The following is a 16,610-nucleotide window of genomic DNA, read 5'->3' as shown; positions in this document are numbered from 1 at the left end:
GAGGAAGTATTTACCATTTCTTGAGTCCATAGCAGTAACTCACAAATGAGTAAAGGTTAGGAAATTGTTCCCTTCCTCATCACAGACCACTCATTGGTGCAAAATGATGTGTCAATGAGAGGGTGTTAACTGAGAATTAATTATTGCAGGGGTGAAGTCCTCTCGTGTGGAGGGAGACTGAGGTTTTTTTTTTTTTTATGGATTCCAATAGGATTGACATTCAGTGCCCAGATCCAGTTAAGAATCTTCATTCTTCTATCATGTCCTTACAGCTCTGATTTTGAAACAGCTCTTTTGGCTTTTTCACTACTGCAGTGTTGCTTGATTTATTGAGGCACGCTTCTCAGCCACTGTTTTGTTTGTCTGTGGTCGCTAGTAGGATTTGCAAATTCATGTGATTCAAGCTCAAAATTAGAAAATTAAATATTTAGTATCAATAAACATACTACCCTAAAATGCATGCACTTTTTAAATACCGTATTTTTTGCTCTATAAGACTCACTTTTTCCCTCCTAAAAAGTAAGGGGAAATGTGTGTGCGTCTTATGGGGCGAATGCAGGCTGAGCAGCTATCCCAGAAGCCAGAACAGCAAGAGGGATTGCTGCTTTCACTGCACAGCGATCCCTCTTGCTGTTCTGGCTTCTGAGATTCAGAATATTTTTTTTCTTGTTTTCCTCCTCCAAAAACTAGGTGCATCTTGTGGTCTGGTGCATCTTACAGAGCGAAAAATACGTTGTTGTTGTTTTTTACATTGCTGTGAAATTGGACGGAAGCAGTAAGACCTAATTTCCTTGCATTCCTTATGTGTTCTGCATTGGAAGCTGCACCGAACCCTCACTTGGTGACTGCAGATGGTGTTGTATAGCGTCTAGACACATAGTGAAAGGATTTTGAGCATCCTGTTGTAACCTACCTACCAGTAGGGACACCATTTAAGCTTTAGGGGCAAGGAAAAATATTTTGACGAGCTTTTGAATATAAGCGGGATCTTGGAACACTCCACTATTCTACCTGCTTATGGTTGCCTGTGCCCTTTTGTTACCCATAAACTCTTCACCATTGTTTTGTTCATTCTTTTGGGTTGCAGAAAGTTGAAGTCAAGTTATCTCCTCCTTCAAATTACTGGAAGCAAAAATATATGCCACTATAGAATCAAGTCCCAGCATTTGCGGGTGTTTGTGTTACGGAACATTCCAACAATCTGCTTTCCTTCTCCTTCTTTGCTGGCATGGGCCCCTGTTATGCAAATTCATCTGTGCCTTATTTGCAGCAGTACGAAAGGATTTTTGATGCAGATCACTAAGCTAAAGTTGATTAGTGACTGCAAGTTGCTGTAATGTGAGGCTTAGCTGTCTTGTTGCGCACTTACCATCTCATTATGGCTCAGCTATGGCAGTGGCGTAGTGTGGGGGTGCAGGAGGGGCCGGCTGCACCGGGCACAACATCTGGGGGGGGGGCGCTCGCACTCACAGCTCTCTGCCCCTACCTAGCTCGCTCAGGGTTAGGGGGCACAAATTACTTGCCTTGCCCCGGGTGCTGACAACCCACGCTACGCCACTGAGCTATGGTGCAAATTACTAACATTGATCTGTGACAGAATATGGTCAAAGCCTCCCCCATACCAAGCAACCCCTTAGAAATTTGGCATGGAATAACAGCATGGAAGTCCTGCTATGGGAAGATGATGTTGGTCCTTCAAGTTGATGGTAGCTAAAAAGTGATTTTTAAGTCCAGGTTTTAAAGCTGTAGTACCCACAATCTCCTCCAAATCCCATCAATCCCAACCAAGAAAGATGAGAGCTCAGCAACATCTGGAGGAGCACCACACTGAGTACTCGCTCTACTTAGTGTATTGTTTCCAAAGCTATTTGCCAATTGAAGGCAATTCTTCCTGCGTCTGGCAAGCACAGTTGTGGTATGTGAAAGCATATAGCATGGTATAATTGGTAGTCTTTAAGGTATTTCAGGATTCTCTGGTGTTTTAGCTATGATAAAGGTACACAGCTACCCATGCAAAATTTGTTTCCCAGGCTGTGTGTCTGTTGTATATTTAGTTGTGTAATGGTTAGTGCAACTAGTCTTATAACAGGTCAACCCTTTTCACAGCCCTCTCCTATATTTCTGCAACAGGAGCTCTCTGAGAAGTATGTTTCACTTCTTTTCAATGCTTCCCTAAAGGTATCACGAGAGAGTCTGTCCCTTTGTCAGCATTCACAGGAGATTCAAGATGGCAGCTATAACCCATTACTCTAATTGTTGCCCTGTAAATTTTTATATGGTTGCAATTGCAAAACACAGAGCAATGGGCTGTCACTGCCATTTGGGATTCCTGGCGAGCTGAAATATGGATACTGGCAGCATAAAACTGGTAATGGCAAAAGGGAAATTGTGTGAGAGAAAGCAGCCACCCATTGGTCCAAAAAGTTTTGGAAGTTCTCGTGGTGCCATAAGAAGTATATATCATCAAATATACATGATACCATCACAATGTTAGCTATTACCCCTTAAGATATTCATAAAAAATGTAAAAGCTCTGGATTTTCTAATACATTTTATTAAATGTATAATTAATCTATGGAACTTGCTGGTGTAGGATATTAATTATTGAAGTAAACAGTATAGCACGTTATAGAAATTAGATATTTTATATGAATAAAGGGGGGATATCTTATACTTTTTTTGAGGGCAAACAAAAATGGAAAGGTAGTTTGTCTTCATATACACATACATGCATCATTTGATTTGTATGCTGCCTTTCCATAGTTAAAACCATGCTCATTAATGGTTACTAATTTAGTCACTGAAGAAACGATATTTCAGACGTTTGTCTCACTGTATCACGATCCCTGCAAGTTGTGCAATCCATGTGCAAATATTCTCAGGGTAAGGGCCTATATGACCCCCCTCTGTGTACAGCTCCTGCTGGAAAACAGCATGAATTGAATTCCAGGTGTGACTGCCACAGGTGCAGGCTGCAGTCTGCACAGATTAGCTTTTAGCAAAGCATCTCAGTTGCTCATCGTAGGCCAATGTGCACAGAGCTCAGCATGCAAAGGAAATAGCCGCACAGCCCCCGAAGGATGCACAGCTAAGGCAGGAGCGCTCTTCAGGCTGAATATTTTCTAGCAGCCACTGTACACTACTGTAAGGTTGCTGCTGCTGCTATTTATTACTCTCCCTTCTCCCTAAGGTCAAAGGGCAGTTTACATTGGGGCAAATAACAATACAGTAATACAATATACAAAGCCAGTCACAAAGACAATGGCTCTGATGTATTAATTAAATATCGTAATTATTAATTAAATATCTGTGCCATGCATTTTAGGTGGGTAAAATTCCAACAAGAAGCGGGTATGGGTCCTGAGGCTTCCAGGCACCGGTGCTGGAGAGGTACAGGCCAATATGCTGCCAACTTGTACATCACCTTGAGATGCATGTATGGGAGGCAATAAATCAATAAGTAATCTGTGATGAATTCTTAAGCGAGATATAGTTCAGAAAATGTGACGCTTTTTAGCTATCTGGAATAAATACATTATTAATTTTATTATGGGGCCATCATGCCTTTTAGAACTTTAGAAATGCCTAGATAATCACTGAGGCCCCTGGAATAAAATGTTGATTTGGACACTAATACTTTTTTCCCCAATCTCTTTTAAGGCAATGACAAAAAAACCAAACTCAGTGATACTTCTTGTTGACGATCAGCACAGATAAACATTTCTCCCGCCCGATAGGCAATTTCTCATATGAAACAAAAACATTTGTTTATCTGTAAACTGTAGAACAGCCAATTGTTTAAGCATAGGTGAACGCAAAGGGTTTAAATACAGATAAAAATAGTTTTGTTAATTAGGGTATTATAACTGCTACACACACACACTTTCTAAAGCTTTCTAAAAAGAAAAATTTTGTCCTATCATAGTATAAGGAACAAGGCACTCATAGTGCTAATTCCATAGTTTCTGGCATTGTTTTTTCAGGCCATTTCAAAGTGTCCACAGTGTTATCAATCATGTTTGCTAGGCCACCCAGGACATGGAACAGGCTCCAGCCAGGCCATGTGTGCTTCACAGAAGCATCTGGTAGGATGAACACGAGAGATGGATAGTTGAACTCATGACTGCTTCTTGTTGAAAATCTAAAATACAGGATTGACACAGGGAGTTCACTTCTCCGGTGACATATCCCATCAATATTATATGCAGTGGCAAGAAGTAGGGGCTTGTGGAAGCCAGTTAGGGAAGGCTGTGCTAATTAGAGGATCCCGTTCTTCGTCCTTATGAAGGAAACTAGATTGGTCAACTTGGTTCAGCAGAGAAACAAATGTCCTGGCACTCACACAGAGAGAACCTAGAAGCAGGGAAACAGACATATGCAAACACTTTACGAAAGGGCTCGGTGAGGGAGGAAATAGTGACAGGCCTCTCTCACTGTGCACCACAGACACAGAATATCCATTAAACAGATGAGCTTTGCTGACTTCCAAAAATTGAGTTTAGGCTTTTTCAAGCCAAAGCGACTGATAGTTTTGGCTCCGCTCTTGAGAGTTTACCAGAATGAGATGGCATTAGTGAGACTATTCGGATTATACATAATGTAATATAAATATATGAACATCAGGCCATTGGCCCATCAAGGCCATCATCTTTTTCTCACAGATACCTGTGGAAAGCGTGCAAGTAGGTCATGAGTGCAATAGCACTCTGCCCACCTGTGATTCCCAGCAGTAGAGGTGCAACATAGCCATCCATGACTCTGTCCACTCCTCTTTCAAAGCCATCCAAGTTGGTGATCGTCACTGCCTCCTGTGGCAGTGAGTTCCATTGTCCAATTAACAAGTGCAGGAGCACTTTCTTTTGTCTGTCCTAAATCTTCCAGCATTCATTGGATGCCCATGAGTTGTACTATTATGTGAGAGGAAGAGAAACGTTTTTCTCTAACCACTTTTTCTACATTGCGTATAATTTTATAAACTTCTATCATGTCACCTGTTATGTTCTTCTTCTTGAAAATTGGGTAGTGGAAAAAGGCAAACTTTTTATCCCTGAGCTGTGACGCACTTGTTTGGTGGAGAGGGGAATTGCAACTGCAACTGGCAGTTGTTGGCTTCAGTTTTATTTATTTGACAATGGCCAAAGAACACTACATTAACCAATTACGGCATCAAGTACTCGTTTTAAACATTGCCACTAATTTTCACTGACATATTCTAAGAGAATCCCAACCATGGAATACAGATGTGTTTGGTGTCAATTCTAGCTTGTCCGTAATTGAAATAAACACCAGTTACAAGTAGTACTGATAAAATTACAGTAGCAGTAATCAAAATCAGGGTCATATTTCTCAAGAACTGCCCACAGCATAAAGAAGGCATCTCTGTAGCATTAATAAGACCTAATTTAGGCAGCAATCTGATACCTACTTACCCAGGAGCAAGCCCCATTGAACACAAAAGGACTTCTTAGGCATGAATGCTATTAGAGTTCTGTTATTGAGAAATGTATGTTTTTTTAATTGCTCGGAGTGGCTTTGTCATAAAACAGCAACTTACATTTCACAAAGGGTCTGTTGAGCAGAGTATCAGCTTTGCCCAATGTCAGTGCAGTTTTGGTGATGAGCTGTCTGAGCTTCTTCATTCCTATACATTTGCAAATCAAAACAGCCAGGTTGGCAGATGAACCTAATTAGATTATGAATAGACCAGGAGTTAAGAATGTTTCCTGCAAAAGCTGGACTGGCTTCTTGACTCTGCTTCATGCCCCTGGTAGAATGAGCAGGCACATTTAAAATGCCGGAAAATCTCTCATTTTATTGATTTTAGTAAAGGCATTTTCAGATGAGTACAGTGTATTTTACAATTGCCCCTTGCAGCCTCTATAGCTTCTAATGTGTCAGCTGAAAACTACTCATTAGTAAAACAGAGAAATTAAGAGTCTCATTTTATCATATTCTGCTCTGACTTCCAGGAGGGAACCTACTTGTAAACAGCAAAACATATGCATGACCACCTTTTCAGCTGGAGAAATACATTTCCTAGCTTGGTTTGGGGCGGGGGGGCGGCAGAACATTATCACATAATATTTTTAAGATTCTATCCCTAACAGTTCCCTTCACAATAAAGACAGAGGCAAAAGAAAAAGAAAAAGACTTAACACAAACTGAATCCAAAACAAAGATCACAAAGTATTGAAAAAGAAGCAGGTTCATAACATAGTAAACAATTTTATTTTGTTTTGGTTTTTTTTACAAATTTTGTTCCATTAGGCCCTGTTTTGTATTTAAAGGGAACGGATAAAAGGAACACATCTAATAAGTGTAAAGAAAACCTATAGGATAACCTAAAACTATAGTTAATTTGCAGAAAAGGATAACACAAATTTCTTTAGCATTTTTTAACCTGTGAGTAAATCACAGAACTGTTGAGTTGGAAGGCACCCCAAAGGTCATCTATTCTAGTCCAACCCCTGCAATGCAGAAATCACAGATATATTCTGAGTTCCGTGTTATTTGAAAATTTGATGAGCACTCCCTCCATTCCTTCATCTAAGTCATTTAAAAAGATGCTGAACAACACTATGCCCAGGACAGAACCCTGTGGCACCACTTTTTCCAAGCATGACGAACAACTGTTGGTGAGCAGTCTCTGAGTTTGGTTGGTCAACGAGCTACAAATCTACTTAACAGTAACGTTGTCTAGCCCACATTTTAGCAACTTCTCCACAAGAATATAATAGAAGACTTCACTGAATGCCTTACTGAAATCAAGATATGTTACATCCATGGCATTCCCCTGATCCACTAAGCTTGTAATTCTATCAGAAAAAGAAATAAGGCTATTCTGACATGACATGACTGATAAAGCCTGCAAGGAATTTTCTCTGCTTCGTTTCAGGTTCTTTTTTGGAGTTCGGCTGTGTACACTATCAGTTTAAAATGCAGCTAGGTCATTCTTTTTCTCAATTCAGATTAAAACTAGTTGGGGCAAAATGCATCACAAGAAATAAAAGGATAGACATGGATTGTTGCTAATGTCCTGTGTACACTGCTTCTCAAACCAGGGGTGAGAAGGCACTGAATGCAGAGTAAATGGGACTGTATACACAGCCTTCCTTTTCTCTTTATCCACTCTGGTAGCTGATTTCTGAGAACATGAGGTTACAATGGCAAGCTAACCAAACTTTAGCCATAATAATCGTAGAAGGTCCATAACAGACATTACTTTTAGATGTTCTGGTGAGACATCTATGGTTTCTTTTAATAGGATGATCAGCTGTGCGTGATAATCTCTCACCTGCTTTATAGTTTTATTCCTAATAGCACAACAGTAATATTTTCCTGTCTTAAAAAGACAGTAATGATATTCTGCTGAATGAAACTTATAAACAGAATAGACAAAACTCTGTGCTGGGAAAGCCTTCCAGATGTTGTTGGTCTGTGATTCTCATTTGCATGTCCAGCCACCCCGTCATTGGATAATAACTCACACAAGGACACAGATATTAGGTTTATGTTATTGGGCAAATTTGGCCACAACTTTATTGAATTACAGAATGTGAGCGGTATTGGCTTAGGCACTGTTTGGACCTGACTATATCTGACTCCTGCCGCTGCGCAGGAAGTCCGGTAAGGGTAAACACCGGTAGGGGGAGCCCTGTCGATGCAAACCAACTCAAGCTCCTCCTGGTGTTCCTGTCAGGATCGTGTCAAAGCCCTAGCCCCTGACCGGGCTTTGGACAAGATCAACACCCCCGATTTCCTTTAACGGAATACCCTTAAGCATGGAGGGGCAGGTGATGGCCACACCTCACCTCCCCCACACAAGCTCAAACAATGCCTAACCGCCACAAGAGCCCAAAGGCTCGCCGCCAAACACCCTCACATCTGTAACCAATGCCTCAAGCAATCTGTGATATCGGCCAGCCATATATCATTCCCCCAATTGGAAAGGTGTATGCCATCGTCACAGAATAGGGCCAGCCATCCAATGCAACCACTTTCTGTGAAATGGAACGATTCAAACGTTTCCAGGCACGGTCTGTAGCGGCTGGGGAATTGCTGCCACGCCAAACACATCTCTCCAATAGCAGCGACCAAAAGACAGCCAACATGACCAATACTCAGGGATGGTGAGAGTTGCATCCAGCATCATTCGGAGGGCCACAGGGTTCCCACCTCTGCTCTAAATCCAAAAACGTGTGCTATTCTCAAAAATGTATTGTTTTAAAATGAATTCCAGTGCATGAGAGCTGGCAATGATCAGCAGCTCTTTAGGTATTTATTCAGTGTGACAGCTTCTCACTACTTTCTTTGAGGACGACATGTGAGAGGGGCACCCAGCAGCGCTTGGAGATGAAGGGTAACTTCCCACTGGGCTCTGGTACTGAGATTTGTCTTTTTCAATTACAACACAGTTTTTTCTTGAAAATTTCTTTTTTCTTTCTTTTTTTTAGGGAATGCTAGCCATTTCTTAGTTATTTCATGAAGGACTTAGGTTCAAAGCACCGTGGTGTTTTCATAAACTGTTCATATCAACATTTTTCTGTTTTGTCCCATGCACTGGATTGTATCAGTAGAAGCATCTTATACAAAATATGGTGAGACCTTTGCCAGATTTCAAATGACAGCCTATTGGGGGTGGTTTGAGGGTCAAACTATAGATGAGATGCTAATCACACAATTAACAATTGCTTGAACAACTTTTTAAAAAGTAAATTGCAAGCACGATCCTAATCCAGATCAGGAACCTAATGTGGGGGTAGAAGGCTTTAATCCATTGAAACACACCCCACCCCCACACCCCGCTGTGGCCTTGATCATCTCTCCCCTACCTGCAAAGCTCCTTTCGAAGGAAATTCTGGTTGGTAATGTAGCAAGGAAGGGTTAAAAATCTCCCTCCCCCAAAATAAATACGAACTCCCTAACTCTCTTCTTTGGTCCCATTTCTGAATGTAGGTCCTCACACCTGCAATTTACTTTTAAAATGCCAAACACATGATTGCTGATTGCTAGGCGTCTCAACTACTGTGGTACCTCGGGTTACATATGCTTCAGGTTACAGACTCTGCTAATTGAGATATAGTACCTCGGGTTAAGAACTTTGCTTCAGGATGAGAACAGAAATCACGCAGCAGCGGTGCGGTGGCAGCGGGAGGCCCCATTAGCTAAAGTGTGCTTCAGGTTAAGAGCAGTTTCAGGTTAAGAACGGACCTCCGGAACGAATTAAGTACGTAACCAGAGGTACCACTGTTGGCTGTTAGACTGGAAATCCTCACATTGCCATGACTGGACATGACTTTGGTTCTTTGCCATCCCGTCACGTCCATCTAGCGGTCTTTTCTGGGTATGGGAGCTTCTGTGCCTCACCAGAGCTGGCTGCCCCCACAAATGTCTTCTGCATTCATTTCATTTGATACAAGTATGCATGGAACATCCCCCCCCCCTTTATTATGCATGTAGAGCTAGTCCTTCCATCGGCATTAAAGGGAACCTCATGAATACAATATAAGTTTCCAGGGAGCATATATGAGCACACCTTTGGATCTCTGATTAAGGAGCATGATTCATTTAGAGGACCTGTGCTGATGAAACTTGAAGTCATTGTTTATAATATTAATCCATAACACGTGGCTTGACCAAGTTATCTAAAGTGAGGCAACAGCAAACACAAGCAGAAAAAGCAGTTTCAAGACCAGGCAGACATACCAAGCCTTATTATCTCTTTTGTGCTTCTGACTCTGTTTTCCTTTCTTCTTTTGCCTAAAATTCTCTCTTAAAAGCCTCCCAATATGCTAGAGCACGTAACCTCAGTTTCAAACTGCAGAGAAATCTGTTATAGCCTCCCTCTGTTTGGTTTCCTTTAAAGAAAGACCTTTTATAAAGAAACTGGGGGGGGGGGTGGTTAGGGAAGGAAACCTACTATACAGGTATTTTAAGTCACGAAACTGGTTAAGAGGAAGAGAGCACATAAGCCAGGTGATTAGAATAAATAAAAAAAAGCGCCATGTGGGTATTTTTTTGGGTTCTAAACAAATGTAGGGAGCATTTTTTTAAAGAACCCTCTTAATGCAGGCTCTCCCCTTGCAGGATAAAATGGAATTAAAATATTGTCAATAAATTGTGTGTGAGAGAGAGACTGTATCAGCCTGTGCATTGATAGTCTGTGCATGCAGGATAAGAGCATTGACTGCCTGCTAATCTATTCCCAGATGGAGGTGGATGCAGACGAGAAGCGCCATCGCACACGGTCCAAAGGTGTTCGAGGTACGTCTCTTGCTTCAGTAAATCACTCAAGGCCCCTGCTCAGGGTGACCTTCATCCTCCAGAATCTCTTTGCATGATTCATTCTGACCCTTGCTTTTTTACACAGCCTTTTTTGGCAATTTTCAGCAGGAGAAGGGGGTACTTGTGATAGATGATAAATTTTTATATATTTTCCATCTCTCTGCAGTTCCCGTGGAACCAGCCATACAAGAGCTGTTCAGGTTAGTGCGCCGAGTGTAAAATGTATCCCCATTAGCAATTTAGAAAATTCATGCCTTTTAATGGTTATAATGCACTTTCAAGTTCATTGGTGGTTTGCTCATGCCCTGCTGCACTGATGAAATTAATTCCCCTGGGATTTGCTAATAAAAAGCATCCCCACCCACCCTTTTTCCTTCAGTTATTTGATTTCTCTCTTTCTGTCTTTGTTGCCCTCCATCTCTGTAATACCTGCCGTCTGCTTTCAATATAATCTCTGTGCAGCACACTAACACCTATATAATTAATTCCTTTCTTTTTACAGCTGCCCTACTCCTGGCTGTGATGGCAGTGGTCATGTTAGTGGCAAATATGCAAGACACAGAAGGTAATGTGTGTGTGTGTGTGTGTGTGTGTGTGTGTGTGTGTGTACGCAAATAATGAAGCGATTTAGTAGGCAAGTTACCTGACATGATTCTGCTGATGACCTAGGCACAATCACTGGGGGTCTAATAGTGTACCGAATAATTCTTTTATTATTATTTGTGTTCCATTCTTTGCTTCTAATTGCAGTCTCGCTTTCCCAATCATTAACTTTTCTGTATGCAAAACTGGGCTGTAAAATGAAAATCTAACAAAAGGAAGCAAGCACTGAGATATTGAGGTGTTCCTTCCTCACTTTCTATTCAAACTTACGTCCCGTTAGGTATATTAGTTACGGAGAGAAGTAATTCCCCAAATACAGAATGTGTAAATGCTGTTTTAGTGAAGACACTTTTTCATGAATACACATTTTCTGCTTATATTTTGTCAGGCAACATATGCAGTTTTGTGGTTCATGCGAGGCAAATTAAAATGAGACCTTATTTACATTTATCCCCACCCCCACCTCCCCACCCTCACCCCTGGCTATTGTGATTTCCATAATTTAATATAGTTCATAACTGGAATAAGAACTTAGATTTTTGAGCACAGGGAGTTCAATGACGGGGATAGATTCAAAGGGACAATTCTAGGACAGATTAGTGATAATGAGTCTTTGAGATCCAGATGGTTATATTATTGCCATTAATACAGTAGCTAGGCCTTGTAGACTTTGATGAATGATAAAATTCCCAGTAACAACATGTTAGTTTAGTGTTGTTAATCCTTCGTTTCCATTGTTTGGGCCTAATTCAATGGCCTTTACTTCAGATTGGTCTTTATGTTTCTGTGTTTAAAGTACAAGTTCGTTGACATGTGGTTTCAAGGGATTCATATACATCTACTGCTCATCCGTTCCATATATCCAAAGACCAGCAGAGCATAACACAGAGGAGATCTGAGTCAAGCCATAACTAATATGAAAAGGGGAATAGGAACAGTGAGTTGTATTCAGCTCGGTGCTAAGTAGCACTTCGCACAAGCCCAACAAGTTCTGCTTGTGTCATAGGACTTCAGCCCTGTCTCCTTCCCCTATATGTCTCCTAAATAGGTTCTGGGCGTTTCTCCAACTGTCCAGAGCAGATTTGGGAGTGGCAGGGTGCACGTGTAATGGGAAAGGGGGGGGGGAGTCCGGTTGTGCAAGTGGAAGTTATTGTGTTCATACATGTATTTAGTTGAATACCACCCATCGGAAGCTGCCTTATATTGAATCAGGCTATTGGTCTATTGAACTCAGCACTGCCTACTGGCAGTGGCTTTCCAGGGCATAGCTGTCAACTTTTCCCTTTTCTTGCGAGGAATCCTATTTGGAATAAGGGAATTTCCCTTTAAAAAAAGGAAAAAGTTGACAGCTATGTTCTAGGGTTTCAAACAGAAGTCTGTACCTGAAGATGTTGGGGATTGAAGTTTCCTCTACAGATGTTTTAACACTAAACTGTGGACTGCCCATCCATAGTAGTTCCACCCTAAAGTCACAAGAAAAAGTACTTAGTTGATTGGTTTTCGAAGATGTCCACTTTGGCCTCAGTGCTTCCTTTCCTGAGTGTCAAACTCAGGCCACTGGAAGCCACCATCACAATTCCCCCAAATATAATGGGGGACAATTGGACAGATGTGCACAGCCTAGTACAAGGCTTTGTGGATTTCACTACTTAGAAATTCTGACTATTAGGTGGTATATAAATACCTGAACTAAATAATAATAACGACGGACTTAAATATTGTATCCAAAGTGTTGTTTTGTTCTTTAGTTTATCAGCCATTTATTTTCTTCACAGTATAATATCCCAGTCCTAAGACAGCAGTTTCAGAATTAGGGCCCTGGTGTGTTCTAGGGTTTGCTTTTACCATGAACTTATGAGAGATTCCACCAGACCAATGGAATCTTTGCCGACGGTGCAAGGAATCTAATCCACGCCTGGACACTTTTAGCAGCAGCAGCAGTGGCATTGGCATACTGTATCTGATTCCCCATGTGGCAAAGATTTGTGTTGGAAAAAAATGTGGGTGAATAAATGAGTGGAGCTCGAGCTTGCAGCATACGACTTATTTATTGGTCCTAGAATTTGATTGATGATTCCCAATGGCAATGGGTTTTTAAGGGCAAATAACGGTTTTTCTGCTCAGACTTAAGATGTTCTCAAAATGTGATCTGCAGACTACCAGGTGGTCTCCAGAGGCAAATTTGCAGAGTAGTGTAGGGGTGTGTGGGTGTGTGTAAGTGGGTGTGCAAAATGGGGAGAAGACTTTGGCTGCACTGTCATTCTTAAAACCCAGCCATCCTTCCGGAAGGTGAGCAGGACAGACCGGAAGTGATGAGAGAAGAAGAAATAAAGCCACGGCTTGCTGCAAGACAGAGGAAGGTCCCAAGTAGAGAAAATAAATTCAGAAGGCACTTGAAAGGAGTGAACAGCTCATTAATATATTAGAATTATATATTAGCATCTGTATCAAACAAACACCCAAAACATGATGAATGCTTTTTTTCTGAATGCAGATAGAGAAGAATCAGCAATAGTTTTACATGTCACATTTTAAAATATATATCAGTCTAATCTACAGGGTTATTTCAAAGAGTTGAATAACTGACTTTATTAGCTTGCCAAAGGAAAATATGATTCTTTTGAGTTTTGATTTCAAGTTGCACCTTTTCTTCATTTTTTCATAATGCAAAATGCACTCCTTTCTCTCTAGCAAACTCCAGGATCAATCCAGTGCTTGAATTATATTAATATTAGGTTCTTATTAAGAATTGCATAATTAGCAAATTAAGTTCAGTTTTATGCTTTAATTGAATTTAGATATAGTTTTCAAATATTTTAATTAATATATGTTTATGATACAGGGGAGGGGAAGAATTAGAGGCTATAAATGTTCATGTGTTTAAGGATCGATGGTTGAAATTGTTTCACTTTCAGATGTATTTTTTATTATTTTGCTTTCTTGACATGATCCTGCTATGTCAATACATGAACAGACTGGATTTTGAAGCTGTTAATTAAATGAAAATTTGAGGACATTTCACAAGACAATTTGGAAAAGTATCAAAAAAAATTCTGGCTGTTAGCGAATTCTTAACACCCTAATTATCAGTTATGTCCATGGAACAGACCTCTTATTAATAGGACTGGAAAGGAAGCTTTCAGTTGACACTCGCTATCTAATTTTTTTAAAGAGTTTCCCCACCCCCTCCACATTGCAAATACGTCTTTGTTTTGAATAGCATTGTGCGTTTGTGGAAGCAGGAAATGGTGTAATTTCTGATGAATGGAAACAATATTGCAGTTTTGCATTCGAAAGCATTTATACCCAGATTTCCAGTATGCTCCACTTCTATTTTCCTGTGAAGGGCCGCCTCTTTATTACAGACATATGCCATTTGCTTACACTGTGCTCACGACTTTCAACTGGAAGGCAGTATTTGAACAGATAGGTGGTTTTTGGTTCATCCAGCAGACTCCCAGTAATTATTAATTTTAGTATCTGCAGTATAGCTGGCTGAATTTCTTCAGTCCAAGATCAGCATTAAAATAAAGACACTCACAGACATAGGGCAGATTGCTGCTATTGTGTCTGAATATGTAATGCTTTAATATTGGTGTGTTGACCATATTAAATTGAACTGAACATTACTGCTGCTTCTGCTCCTGAAACAGTTCCTTCTGTTCATGCCCATTCCAATTCCTTCAGTTCTCCAACCTTTACCCCAGTACCCAAAATACTGTGTGTCTGCATCCTCCAGCCCATCTCATTGGATCGGGGCTTTGTAGATTGCTTTGTTCTTTGTCAGCAGCTCCTCTTCCTCAGCTTGCATGCTGCTTCCTTGTGCCTGAGAGAATGAACTGGGAAGCTTTATCTCATGCATGGAACCTGACGCTTCTTCGTGATAATCTAACCCTGTGGCCTTCCAGAGGCTGTGGAGAACTCCCAACTCCAACCAGATCCAGCCAGCATGGCCATTGGTCAGGAATAGTGGGAGCTATAGTCTGACAACATCAGGAGGGGCCTCTGGTTTCCCACTCCTAATCTACAACTTGGTTTACCTGGCAGGAAATGTGCCTTGGAGTTATGAGCTCCTTCCTTGCCCTCCTTCCTTCACCTACAAGAGGAGGAAAGAAGGGAAGAGCATCAGTTTTCACCTAAGAACAAACCATGGTTGCCCCTTACACCACCCCAATCTCCATGCGCTGTGAGGTTCCACGAGGTAGCAGAGTTTGTGTTTCCTTTTGGACAGTGAGAACAACACAGACTTTATGATATATGGTTTATTTACACACATATGCAACCTGAGGCTAGATGGAGAGAGTGCTGAGTATTCTCATCCCAAGAGGATCCTATTTCTTCCATTGCTGCAACTTGAGATTCAAAGAGACCCCAAACAGCACGTCTGACCCTCTCTGCAGCACAAAACAGACAGCCCGCCTTCTGCCCTGGCCCCTCTCTCAAGTTTGTAAAACAGGTATTTGGTTCCTGTTCACTTACATCCTCCAAACCAAAATTCTACACCCTTTACACCCTGTTGTCTCTGTCCACCAACATCCAGCTGGAGGAGGGGCCCTACCCTTCCTCATTTGGTATAGCCTTCACTTTCCTAATGGCTTTATTGATGGGTTAATGTCTCAGCCATTATTAGCTCTGTTCCTCCAATGACCCACACTCAGCTAGCTGTGCCAGAGGCCTGGCTCATTAACATAAACTGAATCCAGGAGCATTTGGCATAGTTTGATTAATCCCAACTTTGATTAAATCCAGGAATTATGGGGAAGACCTAGCCAACCAGGAGTTTAGGGGATCCTGCCCCCCCCCCCCCCCGCCAACTTATAACAGTACAAACTCAGGGCACTTGCTTTTCTCCCAATCTCATGATTATGCTAGATCCTGTAATCATCCACTGATTGGTGGGGAGATTCAGGGCAGACAAAGAAAGCACTTATTTTTCACACATCACTTAGGAATTCGCTGCATCAAGATGTGGTGACAGCCACTAACTTCGATAGTTTAAAATGGAATCAGGCGAACTCATGAGGCTATTAGTTATGCTGGTGGCATAGAACCCCCAGAAATGCAGTATTAGCATATTGGAAATGCATGCCTCAGAATTGTGATGTCATAGCTATTGGGGAAGAAGTGCCACAGATACAAATGAAAGCAAAATGTTACTCTGGCATTGTAAACACCCACATCTGAACCTGAAAAGGTCCTGTTTTATTTTATTTATTTTGCAGAATTTATGTCCCAATTTCCACTCTCAGTTAGAATGCTCAAGAAAGTGTGTGTGTGTGTGTGTGTGTGTGTATGAATGGTATAAAAATACAGTAAAATCATAACAATACATTAAAGAATTTAATTATTATTTATTAAATTTGTTTACCGCCCTTCATCCATAGATCTCAGGGTTGTTCACAACATAAGAATACAAAATGAAAATCTGCAGATTCCATTTTGAAATACTCTTGCTGCCCACTTGGTAAGGAAAGTTGGGTCACTTTGATCAGGAGCTTTAAGAATCACCCAAAAAGGAAAAAACACCTTAAATTGCACTCAAACCTGTATGTGTGACATCACTGCTGATTTACATATTTTACCTGCCTGTTTGTTTTGTTTTGGAGGAGAGGACTCTGTTGCTGTTTTTAATGGATTGTGGGCCAGGCTGGATATAATGTTAAATATTATCTTTTCTTTTAAAATAGATAGTCTTTGGGGGCTTCCTTTACCATTCAAATAGC

At 41.0% G+C, this 16,610-nt stretch overlaps 2 protein-coding genes across 18 annotated transcripts in view; one reads left to right on the top strand and one right to left on the bottom strand.

The window, feature by feature from the left end:
- The window catches only part of TRAPPC12 (trafficking protein particle complex subunit 12), a 647,809-nt gene that overhangs the window by 504,615 nt on the left and 126,584 nt on the right, over positions 1-16,610 (bottom strand). The window lies entirely within an intron of this gene.
- Positions 1-16,610, top strand: part of MYT1L (myelin transcription factor 1 like) — a 282,351-nt gene that overhangs the window by 161,126 nt on the left and 104,615 nt on the right. For 16 of the 17 annotated variants that reach the window (XM_083729979.1, XM_083729970.1, XM_083729982.1 and 13 more), the window contains 3 exons: positions 10,209-10,263; positions 10,451-10,484; positions 10,787-10,849. The exons of the other annotated variant lie outside the window; for it this stretch is intronic. In XM_083729979.1, the coding sequence (XP_083586105.1) occupies positions 10,209-10,263; positions 10,451-10,484; positions 10,787-10,849 (152 nt within the window). The remainder of the gene's footprint in view (positions 1-10,208; positions 10,264-10,450; positions 10,485-10,786; positions 10,850-16,610) is intronic. 17 annotated transcript variants of the gene reach the window in all.

Source organism: Podarcis gaigeae (assembly GCF_964106915.1).
Source record: "Podarcis gaigeae genome assembly, chromosome: 3".
In the NCBI taxonomy this organism is placed as follows: Eukaryota; Metazoa; Chordata; class Lepidosauria; order Squamata; family Lacertidae; genus Podarcis; species Podarcis gaigeae.
This window is presented reverse-complemented; position numbering and strand designations above follow the sequence as displayed.